At 40.7% G+C, this 22,676-nt stretch overlaps 1 protein-coding gene across 4 annotated transcripts in view; it reads right to left on the bottom strand.

Moving 5' to 3' along the window:
* The window catches only part of MCTP2 (multiple C2 and transmembrane domain containing 2), a 242,419-nt gene that overhangs the window by 59,306 nt on the left and 160,437 nt on the right, over positions 1-22,676 (bottom strand). For all 4 annotated transcript variants that reach the window (XM_047737123.1, XM_047737124.1, XM_047737121.1 and 1 more), the window contains 2 exons: positions 20,639-20,713; positions 18,473-18,592 (listed from right to left, as the gene is read on the bottom strand). In XM_047737123.1, coding sequence (XP_047593079.1) covers positions 18,473-18,592; positions 20,639-20,713 — 195 coding nt within the window. The remainder of the gene's footprint in view (positions 1-18,472; positions 18,593-20,638; positions 20,714-22,676) is intronic.

Below are 22,676 nucleotides of genomic sequence, written 5' to 3'. Positions count from 1 at the left end.
CCAGGAGAAAGGGCGAGATCATTTTTGTCCGGGATGCTAAGGGATATTTTACAAAGAATATAAATAGGCTTTGGGTTTGGGGGCACCTGGGTCAGTTAAATATCTGGCTCTTGATTTTGGCTCAAGTCATGATCCTGGGGTTCTGGGATCAAGCCACATGTAGGGCTCCACGCTCAGGAGGGAGTCTGCTTAAGGATTCTCTCTCTTCTTCTCCCTCAGCTCACATTCTCTCTCTCTCTCAAATAAATAAATATTTTTTAAAAAAGATTATAGGCTTTTGTTGGTTCCTTAAACATGGTTTGGATTTTGAGGAACTGTGGGAAGTCACGTGGGGAAACACTATTGATCTCATGCCGAATTATACTCATCTGCTCGTCAGGAATTACTTCCGGGTTCTGGACAGCCCTTCAAGTCATTCCTGGTCTCCTCAGCCCTTTGGGTTGGCCTATGAAACCAGCCCACCCATTACTCTTCTTGTTGGCGTTTTTATATGCAAGACCTACCATGTAGAGAGGCACACAGCTTCCTCCTAGAGGTAAAGCCCTCCATCATACACCAGTAGCCCTGAGGGAAGCCAAGTGAGCTAACCAAATACCAGAAATCTTTCAAGTTGCTGATAACATGTGACTTCTGTGTATTTGTAACTACAGTTCTCCCAGACACTCCGACTGAAATGTCCATAGTCTGTAACCTCTTCCCTCCTCCCAAACGTTTGCCTCCCTTAGTTCCTTCCTATGCAAGGAGCCAATGCTTGCTTCATAAATCTTTATGCATCAGACAAACAACAGGAATGAAGGACTGCAATGAAGGGCCTCATTGTGGTAGTCTGAACAATGGTTCCCCAAACCATGTCCATGTCCTAGACCCCAGAACCTGTGCATATGTTTCAGTGCAAAGGGAAACTAAGGTGACAGATGGAGTTCAGGTGGCTCACCGTCTAACCTTAACATAGGGCAATCAGCATGGATTACCTGGTTGAGTCCAATGACATCACAAGGGTCAGTCCTTACACGTGGAAGGTGGAAGCAGAAGAGAAAAGTCAGAAAAAGATGGGAGGGCAAAGCAAGGCCAGAGAGGTGCCGTGTGAGGACTCAACAATGTTCCCTTGCTGGATGTGAGGCTGGAGGAAAGGACCATGAGTCAGGGAACATGGGCAGACTCTGTAAGTTGGAAACAGAAAGGAAACAGACACCTCCTTAGAGCCACAAGAATAGAACATAGCCCATCCAGCATCTTGATTTTAGGCCAGTGAGATGATATTATATAAATGGAAAATGGTCAAACAATGACCCAATAAAAGTCCACACCACTCATACAGGCAGAACAACTCATTTGCAAAGTAGAAAAGCACTGAACTAAACGAATGAAAGCCACAAATGGGCTGTGACTATCAGCTTTTTCCTCCTGGAATGATCATAATTTCGGGTCTTCCACCAAACAATACATTTTGCATTATGTGTTTTTGCAGAAACTGGTAATTGAAAGTCTGATTTTGGTAAATACATCTTTCAAAGCCATCGGCAAATTCTCTGCTCTAAGGAAGGGAAGACAAATCCTCACCCTTCTATTTACTCCCCATAAAGCTGGGTATCTTGAAGGGGTCAAGGAAAAAAAATCCCATTACATGTACCTATAAATATTATTTTAGACGTGTAACAGTTGGCATGGTGGGCACCGTTTGAGGGTAGAAGTCCGATGGGGCTCTAATTGTATTCTCAGTGGACAAAGCATTCTCGAAAAGTGTTCTCTGCCTTTGGTCCCACGAACATCAGGCTACAATTGTGACTAAGAGTTTAAAAATCACACTCATGACTGACTCCTTCATGTTCATAGAAAGATTAGATCAGAGTGAATGCAGAAAAAAATCGCTCTGGGTAATAAAGCAAGTGTATCTAATTAGCATTAGCGCAGTGATCAAGTAAAGCAGTTCACTGTATTAAGTTACTCTCCTTGTAGCTTTATTTCTGGCACTAAAAGAGGGAGGCTTGCAATCCATTCCCATTAAGCCTGCAATAGCTCTGTACATATTCAGTGTGCTTAAAACAGACCAAGGTGCTCTAATTCAGGAACCCTCCAATAGTGATTAGGGAGTGATGTTATTTCTAGCAAAGCACAATCCCTTGAGGAGTCTGAATGAGAATGCCTTCAATGGTCTCCCATTACCCTGACAGACTACCTATTTTCTTCATCAAGAGGAACACAATTTCTATCAGAGGCCCACATACCTGTCACCACACACAAACATGAACGCAGGTTTGGATCTTTCTCTCCCTGAAACATGCTTTTCAGAGTCCTGAATTTCTTGTGATTGGGGGAATCTGAGAAGATTTCCTACAACACTGAGATATCACTATAAACCAGGAAGGAACCCCAAATAAGGTCCTTCAGTATGTACACACACACACACACACATGCTCATGCACGCGTGCACTCTCTTTCTCTTTCCTATCCACTCACACACAGTCACTCACTCAATCTTTTGCTCACCAAAATAAAAGTTCAAATCAAAACCCAGCACCGACAAATTCCGTTTTTGGCCTGTTATATTCAAAATCTGTTGCATCGTGTAAATAAATGTGCCCAAAACAACCACCACCACAACACAAATTCCTGAAACAACAATGATCCTATTTAAAGATGCTGCTTGAATTTTAATGCCTTTCATTTCAAACCCAAAATAGTAAGTTTGATGACACGAATAGAAAATGAAGTCTTCCTCCAGCCTTTCTAGGATACGATCCACTTAAGCACAGAATGAAAATATTTTAAAAGGCCCTTTAAAAACCAAGAGGCAGATGTTCAGGTAAAAGCAAAGCCAGGAGATTGTATATTTTAATAAAGCTATTCTATGTGCAGCCCCAAATTAGGAATGGCATTGAGGCTAGGGCATGTCTAAACCATCACCACCTGTTTGCCCTGAAAAATCAATTAAAGTCACACTTTCAGAGTAGTCCCCTTCTAACCAATAAAACTTAGCCAGCTTCATCGAGAGACCCGAGCTCCTCCAAAGGAATGTACTTGAAACCTGAAGCCTCAGTCTCGAGTTCCTGCCCTGCTTGTGTTCATATAAATGAACCACAGTAAAACCAGCCTTCAGGGGCAAAGGCAGACTGGGAGGAAGAGGACCAAAAAGAGAAAGAAAAAGAGAGAGACAGAGACAAAGAGAAATTCTTCTTTCCACTGGCTTCATCGTGAGAATCATACTTTCTTTTGGTGAATTCTAGTAATTTCTTCAAAGGCTCTATTTTTTTTCCTCTTTTCTTTTTTGCTCCTGCAGAATTCTGTGCTACATTTTCTGTGCAACAGAAGAGATCCAACTTTGCAAGTTGAAAGCAAGGGCAGGAAAGCCATCCCAAGTGTTTTAGTAATTAAACGAATATGCATAATGAACCATATGCCCAAAGGGCCTGTTCTTCATGCGGGCCAGATTTTTGTTTGAATTTTTAATTTTTATATACAGATGAAACATTCAGTGTAATCTACCAACAGTGTGAGAGAGCATGCGATAAGAAAAAGTGCGAGGGACAGTCCACGTAGGAGCAGGAACAGGAGACACTGGAGAAATTCTGCTCCGAAGATGTTGATTCAAATGTGTTTTTTCCCCTCTAGCAATTGTTCCTGTCATCTGCTCAGAGCCTTCCGGAGACACATATAACGAATACACTGACAGCTTTATACAGTATGAGTAAAATACAGTGCCGTCAGCCGAAAAGTGTGAAAATCCCATGGGACAAACAAGGATTTCTTTAAAAAAAAAAAAAAAAAATCCTTCTACACCCATCATTCAGACTACCATCGTGAATTACAGGGAATCCTCCCAAGTCTCTTTCGGAAGCTACATAAATATTATATTGTAGGCACTAAGCCACATATATTAGCGATTTGAACTGATCTAAGAGGAATTCTTACCTCTCAATGATGCAACTGTGCGTAGCAGGTGGAAAACGCTTGGGGCGGAATGCAAGCTTGTCCTCCCCACTCCTACCACGATACGCACGATGAATTTAAGGATTCAATATGCTTGCTCAGATACACAGATCCTCTATATTTCCTGAACTACCGTCACGGAAGAACTGGCAAAACCTTCCTTTAAGCTTTTCGGTGTCATTTGAAAATACTGAGTTATAATCAAAGCAACATTAAGAGACACAGAGTCTGATAAGATTTCCTATATCCGCTCCTAGACGCACAGGATTGAGGAAGCATTCTCTAAGGCAGAAGAGAGCTTTGTAAAAATGTGTTTGTAAGACGTTTGAAATTTACAGTGATGGTCTGGACAAAGTCACCGGGTCCTTCTGGTGGGTTAATCTTATAAATGCCTAATTCAGGATAAACATTTCAGAGTGTGTGTATGTGTGTGTGTGTTGGGGGTGGGGGATGCCACAGGGGAAATGCTAAAGTTCACTATCCTCCATGTCTTTAACTGAAATAACCCAAATGCAAGAGGCTACCCTGGGCCTTACGGCATGGTGAAAAGATGAAAATCTGATCAAAAATTGACGGGAAGCCTTAGCCTCATTTCAGCCCCCATTTTGAACACAGATATGCTGTCACTTTCCCAATGCAAACACCAGAAATGGAAGGCAAAGCATTTAAAGAGCAAATAATAATGGAGCTGTAAATAACATCTCTCATTGCTTTCACTCTTAATTCAGAGTTTATGCTTTTGACAACGGCTAGGTTACTTGATCTAGTGGTCTCAGCGGAAAGACAGATAAACTTCAACTGCAGGCACAAGACAAAAATTGACAAGGAGCGTCACCTTTCCTGACTGTTTAAATCCTTTAAGGAAGTGTCAGAGCAATTAGAGAGGGAGTGTAATCTTTGCAGAGTGCATTAACACTCTCCGACCTCCCAGACAATAGATCAGACCTCAGACACATAATGCTTCCCTAAGGCTTTTTAGCCAGCATATTTGATCTCTTAGTCACTCCGCGTGTTACTATAGGTATCATCCCCATAGAAGGCATTACTCATGAGCACTCCTGTCCACTAGGTCTGAGGCTGGTCTGCAATCAAGCAAAAGCCGGAAAATCACCTTAATCCTCTGCGTACTTCCTGTATCTTTAAGATGGGAGGGGGGGAGGGAGGGAGGAAGGGAGGGAGTCTAGACTTCTGGAAAAGAGTCTTTCACAATTCTCTTATCATTGTTTAAAGCTACAGAGTCTGTTCTGTAAAAGTGAATTACAGTAGACCCCCGGTATCTGGGCGGGGGGGGGGATACCTTCCAGGACCCCCAGTGGCTCCTGAAACTACAGAGTACCGAGCCCCATAGATGCTGTGTTTTTTCCCCTACATACACACCCATGATAAAATTTAATTTATAAATTAGACACGGTAAGAGATTAACAACGATTAATGAAACAGAACAATCCTAACAACATACTCTAACAGAAGTTACGTGAATGTGGCCTCTCTCAGTGTCTTTTGTAGGTACTCCCTCTTCTTCTTGGGATGATGAGAGATGCTAAAATACTTGGTGTGGTGAGGTGAATGATGTTGGTGCTGGGACGGAGTGCTAGGCTACCAGTGACCTTTTGATGCACGTCAGACAGAGGGTCATCTGCTCCTGGACCCTGGTTGACAATGGCTAACTAAAACAATGGGAAGCAAAATTGTGGAGAAGGGGAACCTCTGGTATTGCTTTCATATGGACGGGTCATTAGATGAGCATGGGAGGGTAGGGAGGGGGACAACCTCCAAAATATTTGATGCTTTTTGTCTACAAGATGAACTTCATAATCGACTCACTGAGAAAAACGCCAGGTGCGATAAACAGTACTGTAATATGCAAAAGAAAGCAAAGGTTGGGCGGGGCGGGGTGAGGTGGGGGGATCAAATCAACTCCTTGTACTCCAAGCTTTTAAATCTTCATCTGTCCCGCAGGTCATGTGGCAAGGCACATGGGTCAGACAATAACCATTTCCTGATGAACACATCCTGTTCCAACCGCTAATCTCACAGTGGAAGCTTGGCTTTTACCATTTATTATAAACATTTTCAAGAACTGCTTACCGCGATATATTTTTTAATGGATTAGATTTTGGTCAGCTGCTAACAGAGAACTGAATATTCTTTATACAAAGACAGCAAAATAGGTTTTCTGAGAGTCTGACTTACTTTCCACTTTTCTCCCTCATGAGTAAATTGGAATAGCAATTGAAACAGAACATAAGAAGGCTGGGTTTCTTTTCTGTTCTTTTTCCTTTTCCTCCCTCTTCCATTATAAGAAATTCTGTATCTAACCTCATGGTATACAAGACCTTATTGGTTTTGAACTTTATCACAAGACTTGGTGAAATGTCCAAAAGAGAGACAAAGGCCGAAATTCACATAATTAGCTCAAGACTATTACAGCTGTCTGTTGATGACAGCATCTAGAGCCTACCGCATTTAAAGTAAAATAATTACATTTTCTTAGAATTAAGGCAGTTCCCCCTTGAAAATGTGTACTGTCAAGGTTTTGCAAATGAGACTACAAGAAAAGAGAAGAGGTGCATATTAGCTTTATGTTTTAGCAAATCGCTTTAGAGTTAGCATTTTCAAACCCAAGCTTAAGAGAAAAAAAAATGGCAGATGAAAATAGATACTCACAAAAACCAATTTAAGAACTTTTGAAACTTGATTACCAAATAAAGATCTACTGAATGCTTTAACTTTGCTTCAACAATGCCTAAAATCCAAAATGAAATAATGAAAGTAACTGGAAAAAATGTTACCGTATCTACTATGCATCCTCTAATGTTTTAAAAGAAATTACTTATGTTATGTTTTTAATCCCTGGGTAAAATTGCTTTCAAGGAATTCGTGATCCCACTCAGATTAAAACTAACCACGAACAGTTAGCTAGGGAAGGAAATGTCCTCCTAAACCAACCGGATTTCATACTCTGATGAGAAGGTGTACCTGTGTACAGACACTCACACTCACATGCGCAAGCGCGCGCACACACACACACACACACACAGAGCACTATGCCTAAGTAATTTAGTACAATAGCAAAGGACTTTATAACCCTGACCACTGTCACAGGCATACAATTTTAGTTAAGAAAATTAAAAATAAAGGGGGAAAACAGGTTTAAAAATGGTTGTCCTGTGAAATCTGTACCAACTTCACAATAGTCCAGATCCCATCCCTTATGCCTAAAGATGAAAAAACCATAGAATATCTGAGTAAATTATCAATAGAGATGACACAATGCCAAAGCTTGAGTTTTTTTAAAACTAATATAATGATTTCTGCTCATAGATAATTGTATTAAATTAAAAATAAATTGCTGAAATTAAAATCCCCAAGAAGCCATCCACAGAAATTTGCTTTGGACTTTAATCATTTATGAGTTTCTATCGCCACCTGCAGGACAATATTTAAGGAATCTCAAGCAATATTTGAGTTTTGCCATTCTTTCTTTTCCTCTTTTTCTTTCTTCTCTTCTTCCTCCTCTTCCTCTCTTAATGTCTGTGGGCACCTATGTGTATGCATTAAATTGCTGGGATATCAATTATTTATCTTTTGAAAATATATATAATTAAACATGTAAAACTCACCAATGAAATGCAAACTTAAATTTTCTGGAAGAGGTGTAGGGGACTGTGGCCACAGGCAGCCAATTTTTTAACAGCAAAGCATATCCCATTCTCCAATTTTGCAAAGTAAAATTCTGATGGAAGGTTAACCTACAGTAATTTCCTTACCAAAATGATAAGGACTTCAATGATTTCCAAGGAGAGCAGTTTTTGCTAAGGAACAGTTTACAAAAAAGTTTATAATTGCATGTACCTGGCTTAGAGCAGAGACGAAATCTACCAGAGAAGAAAGTATCAGCAAATTCATACTTAGGGTTTTGTTGCTCTTTAAGCAAAAGACAAGTGTTAGTATTTTACTAACTGTTACCGTAACCTAATAAAGAACAGGTTTTAAGGGCTGATGTCAAAGCTTAAAGACAAAAGCAAAGACCATCATGATCATTGTATTTATGTCTTCATCACTATCAACATAAAGTTTGGATTAGAAAGATCCATTACCTGGGGCACCTGGCTGGCTCAGTCGGTTAAGTGACCGACTCCTGATATTGGCTAAGGTCATGATCTTGGAATCGGCTCCTTGTGAGACCCTGCACTGGTGAGCTGAGTCTGCTTGGGATTCTCTCTCTCCCTCTACCCTACACCCCCCAACCCAACGTATGCATGATCTCTGTGTCAAGTAGATAAATACTAAAAAAAAAAAAAAAAAGAAAAGAAAGAAAGAAAGAAAGAAAAGAAGAGAAGAGAAAGACCTACCACCTGTAAAAGAAGGGTCAGCCAGATGTATATGAAGTAAGTATACAGACTTTTGCTCCTCCAAGCCCCATTCTGAGTAGCAGGTCTGCAGACATATACAAAATCGTTCAAACGTAAGACTTAAGGAAAAAATGTTCTTTTATTTTAAGAACATAATTCACAGCTACCATGTAGACATAGTTCACACTCATGAACTAAAACCATAATTGTGAGGTTCAAGACCACAAACATCACATACTAGACAAGTGTATAGGGTTGAGCAGCATCCTCTGTTCTAACAAGCCATGAGGCCTTGGGAAAACTCATTTTACTGAATGTGAAGGGCCTCTGATTTAACATTCTATAGCTCCATGCTTCTCCAGACTTAAAACAGTAGCCATGAGGGTCTCATTTTCAACACCTAGTAAGCTGAGAAGGGTATTTCTTTCTTTCTACTTTTTTTAATTTTTCTTGACAAAATGAAGTATCTTTGGCAAAGACTTGAAACAAAAATTTTTAAAACTTTGCTCAGAAATAGAAATGTCATTTTAAAGGAACATACATATATGCGAATTCAGGAAATAAATATAAATGTGTATATATTATTTATATATAATATATATGTGGATCTGGGCTATATATATATATATATATACACATACATATGCATACATACTTACATACATACATGAGTGTACACACACACACACACACACACGGTACATATGAATTTGGACTATAAGAAAATCCCAGAGAGATTAAAAGTCAGCAAACATTGTACAGAAACACGGCTTAGGTGAGGACCTATTGAATTGGATATTAACTGTCTTTGTATCTTTTCAATCAAAGTGAGAGCTGGAATATCAGGCCACTGAATGTCTCCCCCTCACCCCGAAATTAGCTGTTATTTAAAAAGCCAATGACACAACACTGAGAGAGGAGGAAAGGCAGCAAAACACACCTTCTGAAGTCATAAATCAAATGGCAAAAAGTACAGTACAGCATAGTAAACCGTCACCAGACCACAAAGAAGGTTTCTCTCCATAAACATCAGATCGGGCAGCTGGAATGATTACCAGGCTCTCCTGCAACTGTCGCCTGTAGTGGGTCTAATTACAGGCTACCGGCTCAGGCAAGCATGCCCACACTGCACACGGCAATAAAAGGGCCATCCGCTTGCCAAGCCCAGCCAGACAACGGAGAGCACGCGCCACCTGATGGGGAGGCCCAAAGATCAGCCAGAGAGACTAATAAAAATGACAGCTTAGAAACAAATGACAAAGCTTGGGCCACCAAAAAAAAAAAAAAAAAAGGCAGCATCAAATTAGCCAGAAGTACAAGGGCTGAACGTGGCTCTTCAACAGATCCGAACCGAAGCAGGGAACCAGTTATAACTTTTCACACACACATTGGTGATTTTTCTCCCTCTCCTTCTCTTTTATTTCTAGATTTTTTTTTTCATTTTTGCATCATAGAAAATGTTTGCACATCCAGGTGTCACATACAGAAACAGATGGAGAAAGAGGGGAAAAAAGCACTCAACTCTATGAGAATTTAAAATAAAATCCCCCTCATTTGGGGGATGCTGTTCTGGGTTAGAGATTTGCCAGCTCCTTCCCCCTTCCCCTTGGTTCTCCCACTGCTGGCTGCCTTTTGGCCCTTTTGCTATAGATTAGCATCACCCCCTGGATGGGCGACGTCAAGAGGAAGCTAGAAAAATGCACATTACACAAGGTTATGATGCAGCTGTTAGATTGTCTTTGGATTTTACCCTCTGATGGGGTCCCAGGCTGTCACGGTCAGAGGAGGAGTTAGAATACAAAGAAAGCAGCATCTGATCATAGATGGTTTGTACTGGTTCTAGCTCTCTTCCAAGAAGTACTGATCAGAAGCCTACTATGTACACAACACATAAGCCATTAAGGACGTACGCAGAGGTAGAAGATGGGGACTTTGTCACTGTGTAGCTCACACTGTCCTAAAACAATCCTTCCAACATATGGCTACAATACACTGAATAAGTCCTTAGTGTTTTCACATTAACCTGAGTTATTAGGCCATAGAAATAAAATTCCTCCATTTTTGATGTGAAGAATTAATTTATTAGATAGAACATGAAGAATGCTCAGAGCTTTAAAGACAGAGCCACGTGCATGGCATTTGGTGATTCTATGCACATGAATGAGCCCTAGAAAGAGTTGATGTGTGAACACCAATGATATGGTGTGTAATACACCATACTGTATTGTATTGTGCATAATACAATGACCTGCATTTCTGTCCTATCCTGGAACAGGTCTTCCTCAAGTCCTTACCTAACATCCTCCGTGATGAATCAGCAACTATGTGCATGTACGTGTGCACCTGCTCTCATGAAGCCTCTGAGTTAGAATACCACCACACCTACCAATAGTGATACCAGATAATAATCCCTACCCACCTTTGTAGCCCATTTCCTATTTTTAAAATATTCCCTTGCATATTATCAAAGTTCATCTCCAAAGGACAGATTTAATTTTTCTTATGGGGTGTGTCCACCATTAAATGGCACCACTTTGGTTTCAACTTTAAGAGGAGGGCAGTGGAGAGTGGCAGGGAGGCAGGGAGGGGAGGTGGCAGGTGGCAAGAGAAACGGGGAGGGAGGCTGGGGAGAAGCTGGGAGGAGGGGTAGATGGATGAGAAGGAGGAAGGGAGAGAGGAATGAAGGGAGATGGGGAGAGAAGGGAGGCAGATAAGGGACTGGGGAGGACTTAGCATGACAGTTTCATCTTTGTATCTCAGTATCTAATAGTGCTTGAGATGCTGGACAATGGTTGTAGAAAGCAAGGGAGAGAATGAATGGGGCAAGCCTGAAGAGGGCACTAGCTGGGTCAAGGAGTGACATGACCTCCTGATCTCTTCTTTCTCTAAGATTTAAGACCCTACACTCAGGACCAAGTTCAAATTAACAGTAGGATATTTCTGGACAGCAGAGAACTAGACTGAATTCACTGAGAATCTGCAAAGGACGATGGCTCCCAACCAGAAAACTCACAGAAGGCAGAAAACATATGTGTGTGTGTGTGTGTGTGTGTGTGTCCCTCCAGAAAGCTTAGAGGAGGCAGTAGGTAGAGACAAAAGCATTCTCATGCAGAGCTGGCACATGTCATACAAAAGTGAGAGTTAACCATTCGCTTGTTATCTAATGGGGCCATGTGAAGACTGGCAATGTATGTTCTTCTAGGAATTAAAAAAAAAAACAAAAACAAAAAAAACAGATCTCATGCTTACTAGTCAAATTGGGATGTGCCAAAATATCCAAATGATTTCAGTTAGCCTAGCTATGATTGTCTGAGAGTGCAATTCAATTACAAAGTTGAAAATATAAACATGAAAATATGCTAGAGTAGTTAAGAGTGTCCTTTTAAATTTTCAACAGATAATCTTTTAATGCAATTACTGTAATTTTATTAAATGGCATAATTAGTTAATGCCTGAGAAGTTGTCAATAGAAGGTGCAATTATGTTGTAAAAAATTATAATCACAATGTGCAATGATGGATTGTTCTGAGGAAAAAAATGCTGAAAAACACCCTTTAAAATATTTTTGAAGGTATATTATGTAGTCCTCTGTGAAAGGAAGGCTTGGGAAATCATCTTATAAATGTTAAATAAAACAATAAATTGTCAAATATTTTAAGCATTTTACAGGATATATTTATACATTTCGCACATGAGTATATATGGATGCATTTAAAATGTCAAAAAATATCTTTTCCTCCAGACAAAGTGGTTATTGGAACTGGATTTTTTTTTCAGCTTTAGAGAAATACTGTTAATCTTGAGCTCCAACTGCACAAACACCTACTGAACAGGCAGTGAGGTCTATTCTGTACAGACAACTGACTTCTGGTGGAGATGGAAACACGGCCACCAAATGCTTAATCAAATGCAGGTGCATCTAATTGTGAATAAATTGATGATAGAACTTAAAGAAGAAGTAAATCTTTTAGACACAGTTAATACATAAATATCAAAAGCATCGAGAAGACATGGACCAGCACTATTTTAAAAGTGTGATGTAAAAACAAAATTCCCATTATCGCTGTCACTTGTAGCAAAGTACATTCAACCTGAACATTCTTTAGACCACAGAATGGATCGTGGACAGAAGCAATCCTCAAGATCTCATAGAAGGGCTAATTAAAGTGTTTTCACAAAATGTTTCACGGAGAAACTTTGTATCTCCCAGATACCTTTGCTTCTTAGTCTCCCTATGTGTGTGTGTTTGTGTGTGTGTGTGTGTGTGTGTGTGTGTGTGTGTGTTTATGCACGCATGTGGCATGTGGGTTGGAAGGGTCCATTCTGTTACTGTTGCTGTTGTTTATAAGTTCGATGTGAAGTCATTTCACCTTTCTCAACATTCCAGGATCTCTCAAAGCTAAGAATCCCATATATGCTAAATACAGGATTTCACTGAGAAAGTGGGGAACAGTATTTTTAACCTTATTGGAGAAGGAGAGGTTGATTGATGCTTTAAATTATGTCTCATATTACAGGCCCTGTCAACTCTGAAGAAGAAATTCTTCATTTTCTGACACTCAAAAAATTGAGGAAAAAAGTCACAGATGTTAAAATCATAGCTTTATGAAGATACCCATTGATATATGGTAGATTTAGATTACTTTTTAACATCAAACGTCCAAGTAAAAATTTAATAAAATAAGGAATCCATCAATGCCCCACAGACTTGCCTCTCTTGAAGCAATAGGTGTGTGTGCCTGAAAGACTAGTAGAAAATTGAAAAAAAAAAATGCAATCCTTTTTTATAGCATTAGGAGACCTTTGCTATTTAAAATAATCTTCTGATGATGCCGTCTGTCAAGTAAATGCTTTTTTGTCATATGAAAAAAAAAACTTACTTATGCCATAATGCATCTTTAGGTCTTTTCAAAGACAGTATTGGAGTCTGTAAAATACATGTACCCAACAGAAAAATAAAACAAAAATCCTCTATAGATGACTGGTTCCATGATACAAACATCACAATGCAGAATTATCTCTGGAGAACAAATTCCATTTATCCTATCATTAAATAATGTATTTGTATCGAAACATGGGGATAGACTATAGAGTACCCCATTCCCCCCCACCACAAGAAATACAGATCTATCTCTTTCTATGATAGCTGTTGCCTTAAGACATTTTGAAGGAATGCACTAATGTAGATAGATAAATAAATGTCCTTGTCTCTACACTTATCCCTTATTTCGAATAACCTGGAATTCTCAAAAAGAATCTGGCAAAAGTATAGAGTTTATCCATGACCCCCCTCATGTAGTTGTTTTCAGCCTTCATGCTCTCCATCATCTAAGAGCTTCCCCTAAATGTGGGTAAAAAATAACTCCGTCTTCAATTTGGGTCTCAGCCTGGAACCAGCCACTGAGATTTTCCAGACCATCCAGCTAGATTCCAAGGATGTCATGTGCATGTGATTCCCAGGGTCTGGACTCCTCCACAGATATGGCACAGACATCTCCACCTTATGCTTCTTCAGAAGAGTTCTGGCTCTATCTCTTGTCAATGTAATGACCGTGACTAAGAATTATTCCCACTCACATGATGAGGGGTCCCCCTCCCCCAAAGCATCTTGGAAAAGGCTTAACTCCCATTCATTCCACCTAAACACATATCTGAAATGACCAGTGTCATTGTCCCTAGAGTCATTATCATCTATTTAAGTATAAGGACCATAATTACTGCATTCTGAACAGCAGTGAGAGGTAGTATAGCCCATTGGTTAAACACAAGGACTCCAAAGCCTTATGGTCTGGGTTAATATCCCAGCTGGGCTTAAAAGCATATGAGCTCTGACACTCTATTTAACCTCTATGGGTTCATTTTTCTCATCTGTACAAAGAAGGCAATAACTAGTACCTACATCAGCAGGTATTGGTGAGGACTAGATGAGGTAACATTTCCAAGATGCTTTGGACAGCACTAGACACACAGTAAGCACCAAAACGTGAGCTCTTAAAGACCCCTAGAGGTGAAAGTGTGTGTCTGAAAATGGCCACGCGCAGGTCTATGAAACACCATGTGTAATTACAAATCCATTCACAGGGAAATACCCAGATGTGCTTCTTCTAAGCATGATTTTTAGTTACCCTTCGCCTCTGTCAATAAATTGACATCTCCTGTTAATTTGTTTTCCCATTGGAAAAGTTGAGAATAGGGACTCTGAGCAGAAAAAAGAAAATATATACATATTTAATTTATAATGAGTCAAGCTCAGAAAATGCCACAAAGTAAAATATCTAGAAAATCTGGAGGAAAGAGAAAGACTCAAGAGACAAAAATGAGCAAGATATCCTGTAGTCTAACAAAACAGAAATCAAGCCTATAGACACATGCTTCGGAATGGCACAACCCCTCTGAAAAAATCCAAATTTAATTTCTTACAACAATGAACTCAAGGTTGTAGGCAACATTTGCATAGCATGTGCCAGTGAATTAAAAACACTCTTCTCCAAGTGTTGGGAATGAGTACAGTCCCCTGGGTAAGTGGAGAGGGTATTAATCCCAGGGTGGAGGGTTTTATGCCTGGACAGTCTAGTAGATAAATTCCGCCCCATGTTTGTCCACCCACTTCTGACCAGACACCATGTTGGACTTCTATCTTTATAGGCCACTTGTCTTTAACCCTGCTTTCAACATAAGATATATGAATATATCCTATCCACACCCATAGGAATCCTTAGAAAACGTATGCTTTGTTTTCCTTATGTCTTAAAATGAACAGCCACAATACACTCAACAAGATCGTACAAGGTTCATGTTGTGTCTCATCTGAAAATAGAAACATTGACATGACATTAATAGGCTATTTTATATTATCTGACAAAACATAAGAAAAAAAAAAAATCCTATAGTTTTGCCCTTAGCTTGTGGTGCTGGAGTCACTTCCAGGACCTTGGGAAGAAGGCAAAGCCCCACTGAGAACTGGCCCACCAAAAACACTTCTTTACTGACCTGTGCCGTGAGCCCTCAGACACCACGGATCCTACTTTCGAATACAGAAAGACCTTCAAATGCAGTCCTATTACTTAGTAAAACCTTGGCCTGAGACCTTGCTTTAAATCACCACAGAATTCTTCGGCTCCTACAATGCCAAGACAAGCGGATGAAGCATGAACAATGGTCGTACCAATGAATAAGGACCAGTAACAGCACCCTGTGCTTGGTGGGTCATAGGAGAGACTCAGGCTGTACCCCCGATGACAAACCCAGTGCTCTCCACAGGGCAGCAAGGAAGAGAAGAAGCAGGGTTTTGGCATCACAGGAGCCCTTCCTTTCTCTGGCCCAGGTCACCTGAGGATCCAACACTTTGCAGAAAGATAACCCTTAATGGGGTCCCCCAGAGTCATGGACACAGTACCGCAGCCAGTGGTGGCCCTGGATGAAAGGATGAAAGGATGAAACTAACCATCTGTACACCCTACAGGAGCCTAACATCACAAGTAGGTAGGCAGGAGGCCTAAAAGCAAAAGGTTCTCCCCACAAATGAAGGCTTGTATACCCATGGTCTTAAAATATAATAAGGGAGACTAACATACATACTTTTTTTTATCCTGAAAGTACATTTTCTTTATACACTCTTACTTTAGGAACAGACTTTTGGAATCACCATGATGATAACAGTCGCAAAAACAGTCTCTAATAACATAACCCTTCATCTGCTCAGGGAGGGGAGAAACCACCTCTCTCTGTATCCGTAGTATCTCTGAGATCTGCCAAGGCTGGCCCAAGTACACAAGAGATAAACGTTCGGCACGGGATTTCAAATTAAAACCTTTAAGGGAGCACTCCTCATTCTCGTACCTTCAGAGAAAAGGTGCATGCACGTATCATTCCTGGTTGACTGCATTTTCTCAGTGAAGTCCAGTGGGAAACATCCCCCAGTAAACACACACACAGACAATGGAGACTCTCCCAGTCTCACAAACCCATGTATCCTTGCAACATCATACTGTGGAGAACCAAAGAAGAGAGCCTTTATATGGATAATGGAAGAGCCTTTATCTTCAATTTTGTGGGCCACAGTGATTTGAAAGGATGAAGCAGCCACTGCAGTCTGCTAGCCGAGGAGCGTGTTTCCCAGCGTGGTGCCCCCAGGACGGACATGTGCCGGGACTGGAAGGTGGACCCACTGCCGATGCCCCCTTCCCATTGAGAAGGCCCCTTGAGTAGACAACCTATTTCTATTCATTTGTTCTAATCTTTCTTCAGATCAGGCCGGTAGTCCATTAATCATTTCTGTCATTCCTCTACATAAGTCCGTGCAATGGAGCTCTGTTTTTCTAAAAATCACAGTGCCAGAAATTAAGCTCAAGAAAGAGGAAATCCTCTCCTCCTCACAGGGGCTGGCTGGGGTGCTGACTGGAAGAAGCCACCGATTGTGTTGACTTTCCTCTTGTGCCCAGAATCACAGGAGAACATTATGTGGAAAGTTTTGAAGAGAATTCAGGTGGGAAGTGCAGGTGGGGAGGCTGAGGAGGAAGCCAACATGAAGCCCCCAGCTGAGGAGAACATTGAAAGAAAGGGAAGCAGATGAATAAATGCCAGAACAAGACAGATAAGGATTAAGAGGATTCTTATTTATGTTTTTATTAAGGCCAGTTGTTTTTAGCAACTTCAGACCAAAGAAGAAGTATATTAAAAGTCCTGGTCATAGCCCTCATAGGCCCTCTACATCTTGAAGCAACGGAAGTCTAAAATTAATGAAACCAAACAGAACATTCTCCACGGCAAAGAAAAAGACTCTTGTGGAGCTGATATAGTGTATATGTGATATGTGTAATAAGGAATAAAGATGAGAATGACCTTGAACGCACTGACATCTTAGGCCGATTTAAAGAAAAAAAATTAAAGATTGTATTTATTTATTTATTTATTTATTTGACAGAGCGGGAACACAAAGCAGGGAGAGTGGGAGAGGGAGAAGCAGACTCCCCGCTGAGCAGGGAGCCCAATGCGGGCCTTGATCCCTGGACCCTGGGATCATGACCTAAGCTGAAGGCAGATGTTTAATGACTGAGCCACCCAGGAGTCCCTAAATTTTTTTTTTTTTTTAAATGAGGATGTGCCTATGAGGTAGGAGAAAGCATGGACGATTAAAAAACAAAACAAACAAACAAACAAACTAAAAACAGAGGCAGAAGATTCATGATTTACCGAAGATCCTGACTCAGAACGACTCACACATCCTATTAGGCCTTATTGTGATCTTTGCACAATACAAAGGTTAATAGCATGATAAAAAAAAAAGGGGGGGGGGACAAGATTAGCAGTTGGGAGATTTGGTTTCTCTTTCCATGTCTGACACTACCAATCTCTTCAAGAACAAGTCCTTTTTACAAATGGCGGAGGGTGCCCAGAGGCCTAAGTTGGGGGCATGGCACCAACTTTCAAGTCCTTAAAAGATTCCTGGGCTCTCAGTGGTTAACTTAGGTGGTTCTGAGAATGTTTGTAGATCTTGCGAGAATATTTTGTGGTTTTTATTTCACTCCTAAGGATGGCTCAGCATCACCAGAGAGAAGGAAGAGTGCTCTGACCTACATTAGTCACTCCCTTCTGTGGTGTTGGGTCACCTTGTCATGTGACTCAAGTAGTTTGATAGAAACCAATGTTTTTATATCAAAGTCTGTGACGATTTACTAAATCATAAACAAGCAATTTCATCATGTGAGTCTTCAACCATCACTTTTTTTTTTTCAACCATCACTTTTTTCACAAAACACTGGCACTCACTGGAACAGAGGGAGAGAATTATTAACAATGGAGGGACTCCACAGACACAGTTAATATAAAAATAACCACCCTGAATAAAGACACCTTTTTGAGTAGAAAAAAAAATTTACAAAAATATAGAATTGAGGTCTCTAAACTTACTGAGAGAGAGTATCTGAGTAAGATTTGAGTAACTGAAGGGCTTTCCAAGGGTAAATCTGCTATAAGTACAGTCTTAGACATCTACATAGTTATCTACGCTGTAGTGTATTTCGGAAAGATACACAGATGGATATCGTGTATATTTTAAAGTTTCCTTACAGGTGTGAACTTGGGCTGCATTCAATGTGTAGAACTCTGCATCATGTGGGTAAAATAAAAGTCATCTGCATTTGGATTTGGGACTCAAACACAAATAATTTGAACATAAAATCGAGGCTTACCACAAATGCAATGGCACTTCTCCCCGTGGATTCCCACTGGAAGCAGCTTTTAAGGAACTGTATTGTATTCCACATTGCCATGGTGATTCTTTTCACACGGTCTATATCCCTCGATAAGATCTAATAAAAAGAACGGAAAACAAGGAATGAGATTGAAATACTCTAAATATTCTCTTTAGATCAGGCGGCTCCGTCATTTAAGTTACAGTCTGCATAGCTGTCAAATCAAAAAAAAAAAAAAAAAAAAGCAGGAAAAACCCTTCGTGCTTTTTCTAAAATTCTTTTTCAAACACCATCCTCCACAGAAGGAAAAAAAATACAATGCACTTTGTAGCTCTTTTGATGGAGAGTAGCCTGTTTCAATAATATTCAGGACAAAACCGAGCTGGTAAAAGCTACGGCAGCAAGGCATTTGGGGTGTATGCGTGCATGTATGTGTCTGTGTGTGTGTGTATGTGAGAGAGAGAGAGAGAGAGCTTATTAGTTTAGAAGGAAATGGATGGATTTTTGTGGAAACTAGATGTACAAGTATTCCAGCTCGTAGAGTCTAGAAGGAAAAGACTATAGGAACGTCTAATTCTGGGAGGAGAATCCAGCTCTCCCACCTCCCCGATATGCAACCTGCAACCAGTTTCCTAACCTCTCTGGTCCTATAGGATGGGGTTGATCTTAGTATTCACCTTGTGGACAGTGAAGAAAATTGAGGGCCTTTGAAAAGTGCCTGCCATGGGTAATGATCTCAAGTATCTGCATCATAATTAAACATAAGCTCAACGTGTGTAAAAATCTGGAGACACGCTGAGGTGAAAGACATGTGGGGAAGGTCCTAACAGACCCCAGGATTTCAGCCCTAAATCCTCTGGAGCTCTCAGAGCCCAAAGCCACCCCCTGCAGAGGTCCTGCTTGGCAAAGTAAACGTCCTTTCTCCCAGTTGTAGGCAGATTCATTTCAACTTGTTTGCAAAGCAGCCAGCCCAGGGACTCCAACTCCGGTTTTAACTTTCAAGAAAATAGGGCACAAAGCAGTAGTAATAATAATAATAATAAAAATAATAAAAGACGTTTACTCAGATTACACCAAATAAATATTACACTCAATGTTATGACAGACCAAAACAAACATGGGGATGCTCCCTTCAGAAGACATTCCAGGCCCTTCCCAAGTGTGCCCAGAAGTTCATGGGAAACAAAAGGCTGAGGAGATGCGTTTATATTTAACGGCTTTATGTCATCCACAGCTGCCCACCCCACAGGAAGTGGTGGAAGTAATAAACACTTTAAAAAGGGGACACTTTGTTCTTTGTTACACAACTGAGGAGGGACAATAGGTACAGAGTGAAATCCTGGACTGCTTCAGAGTAAGACAGGGAGGGACTCTGAAAAGAAATATAAAGGTCATGTTAAAAAAACGCAAAATGTCCCCTACTGGGCCCTGATCATCCCTTTTTTTAAACTGATGAGAGAGGGATTAAGGGAAACCAGCAGAGGGAGAGAGTTGACCCAGAATGCGGTAAAATGCTAACACAATCCAAATGTGTAGACAGTACAAAAATGGTAGGAGCATCATGAGGGAACTTGAGGTTAGAGACCCCTAAGATTCGCTGGGCTGAGGCAGTTAAGGCCTCCCTGGGCAGAACACCTCCCTGGGACCTTGACAGGATAGAGGTGGAAAGGGCCTTAACTGATTGAGGCTAGCAGGGTGAGCCACGTCAGTCTACAGAGGCTGCTGACACTAGGAATGTTCCTTGATAGAGTGACGCAGGAGATGAATGGAGGGCTGACACCTTCTACTTCATCCAACATTTAGTTTTTAGTCCGTCCTTTCTTATCCTGCTAACTGAGGTCCTTGTTCTGGGACAGATGGGGAGAGGCAGAGGAAGGAGTGGAGATGGGGAGAAGCTGAGAGAATTGGGGGGTGGGGGAGAGGAAGAGGGAGAAAGGGAAGGAGAGAGACATAGGGAAAGGAAGGGGTAGAGAGAGAAAGGGAGCGGGAAGGGGGGGAGGAGAAGGGTGGTAGGAGGAAGAAAGGAAGGAAGGAAGGGAGGGGAGGGGGGAGAAGGGGAAGGAAGGGAGGGGAGGAGGGAGGAGGAGAGAGATGCTAAGTAAGGACAAATAAGCACTTCCGGTGCTGAGTGTATCAGGGCCCCTTTAAAGGGTACCCACCTACCTTCTTGGACAACTTGCGGGTATCTTCAACAAAGCGCTTTTCTTTGGGAGTAAAAGTCCTAATACTTGCTTTGACCTAGAAAGACATCATTGTTTAGAAAAAAAAAAAAAAAGACAGCATTTAAATGGACTTCATTCTTCTCTTTTTCTTGTTAATGACTGGGAAGAATGTAGAAAGCAATATCTTCTGACCCTCAGGCCTTTGGCAGGGAGCTGAGGTGATGGAGGACACCCCTTAATGTGTTCTTGGGGATCTCATTTCCCCAGCACACTGGGGTAGGTCAGACTGGATTCAGGGGACGCCAAGACTGTTGCATCCACTTAGCAAATCAGTGGAGGTATTTTAAACCCCTGTGCAGGTTGAGTTCAGGAGGCTCTAGAAACAGTTTCAAAGAAATAAAACTGCCTTCCCATCAAGGTTTTGAACCATTTTTTCACCTTGTCTGTGAAAATCAGTTTCCTGCTTTTAAGAACATCTTTCCACAGAGAATCCCATTTCCTCCCAATTCTATGGAAAAATAAGTAGATGAGTCATCTGAGACCCATTTTGTGGGGGATAAACTGAGGCTCAGAGAGATTTCGTGGCTTATCCCAATCACTGTACTGAGGAAAAGCTCAAAGAATAAAATCCAAGTCCCTCTCCACTCCATCGGATGGACAACTGGGAAATGGCACCACTAACATATTTTCTCGGTAATGCTCTCTTCCCTAAAACTCGGGTTTGACCCGTGTGCACAGACTACGTATACAAGTGTGGCCAGAAGAAAACAGGAAATGCAGGGTCACGGACGATACAAGATGCCCAGAGGATTTCCTTGAAGGGAACAAGAACTCAATGGGAAAGATAAGGAGGTAACATCCCCATCTCCATACTGGAGACTAAAAATATAATAATGTCCCTGCCGTTGATTTTATGAATAATTCCTTAAATACACTACACAGGAAGCAGAGTAGCATAGGAATCACCACAGAATCAGAAAGACGTGGATCTGTATGCTGACTCACTCATTTATGAGTAAATCAGCTATCGTATTTAATTCCATTGGCTCATCATAAAATGGCACTAACGATACCTATTTACCAGGTTTATTGGGAGGATTAAATGCAATAATGTCAGAGCCTGGCCCATTGTAGGTGGCCACTAAATGGCAGCCATTCTTATAAATACCATAAAAACTCCATTACCCTACATTCATTTATACCGCTAACTGGATTAACCCGTGTTCTCCTTTGCCTTTCTGGAACCGGCTGCTGATACGATGGCATATGTGTGGTCACAGCTAAGTAGGCCACATCCCTGCATGCGAAGGAATCTCCTCTCACAACAATCAAATCACATGCCCACCGAGAATCAGCTGTGTTAACTCCCAATCTGGTTTCTGCCGGTTTTGCCCATTATTGTAATTCCATATTTTAATCAAGTATCATATAAATCATTGAAATCCAAGCATGGACCCAAAGACTTGAAATCTGTGTCACTCTAGAAAGCCTTGATAAAGGTCAGTCCCTAAAAAGATACTGAGGTAATGATTTTATGGGAAAAAAACAGTCTGGAAAATTCTATATCAGATTGTTCCGGATCTTTAAATTAGATCTCCACTTTAAAAAAAAAAAAAAAAAAAAAAAAAAACTTAAAGTAGATATTATTATCGATGTTATGAGTGTATTTATGCAAGGAACAGGTTACAAAACTAAACATGATAAATCCATGCTATAAAAAACAGATTTTATGCCCATAGCTAAAGATGGGCAAAAGATTATCTACATATTTTATAATAAACTAAAGGTTGAAGATAGGTTTTAAAAACTCCTCCTTCAACTGTAGTTTCCAAATGAGTAACTACTTCTCTTGATAGTGTTGTATAGCAGGACATCTATTGTAACAATTAAATAACACGTCAGGGGTTTGAAAATACCTACCTCTGTCTGACTGCCAGCTGTGACCTTCAAGATTACTGGAAATAAAGCTAACAAATTTCTCCTTTTTTTTCCTTTTTTCTTTTGTTTTACTTTTTTGTTTTGTTTTGTTTGCTTTTTCC

The sequence above is a fragment of the Lutra lutra genome, chromosome 7, assembly GCF_902655055.1.
Source record: "Lutra lutra chromosome 7, mLutLut1.2, whole genome shotgun sequence".
Taxonomy (NCBI): Eukaryota; Metazoa; Chordata; class Mammalia; order Carnivora; family Mustelidae; genus Lutra; species Lutra lutra.
This window is presented reverse-complemented; position numbering and strand designations above follow the sequence as displayed.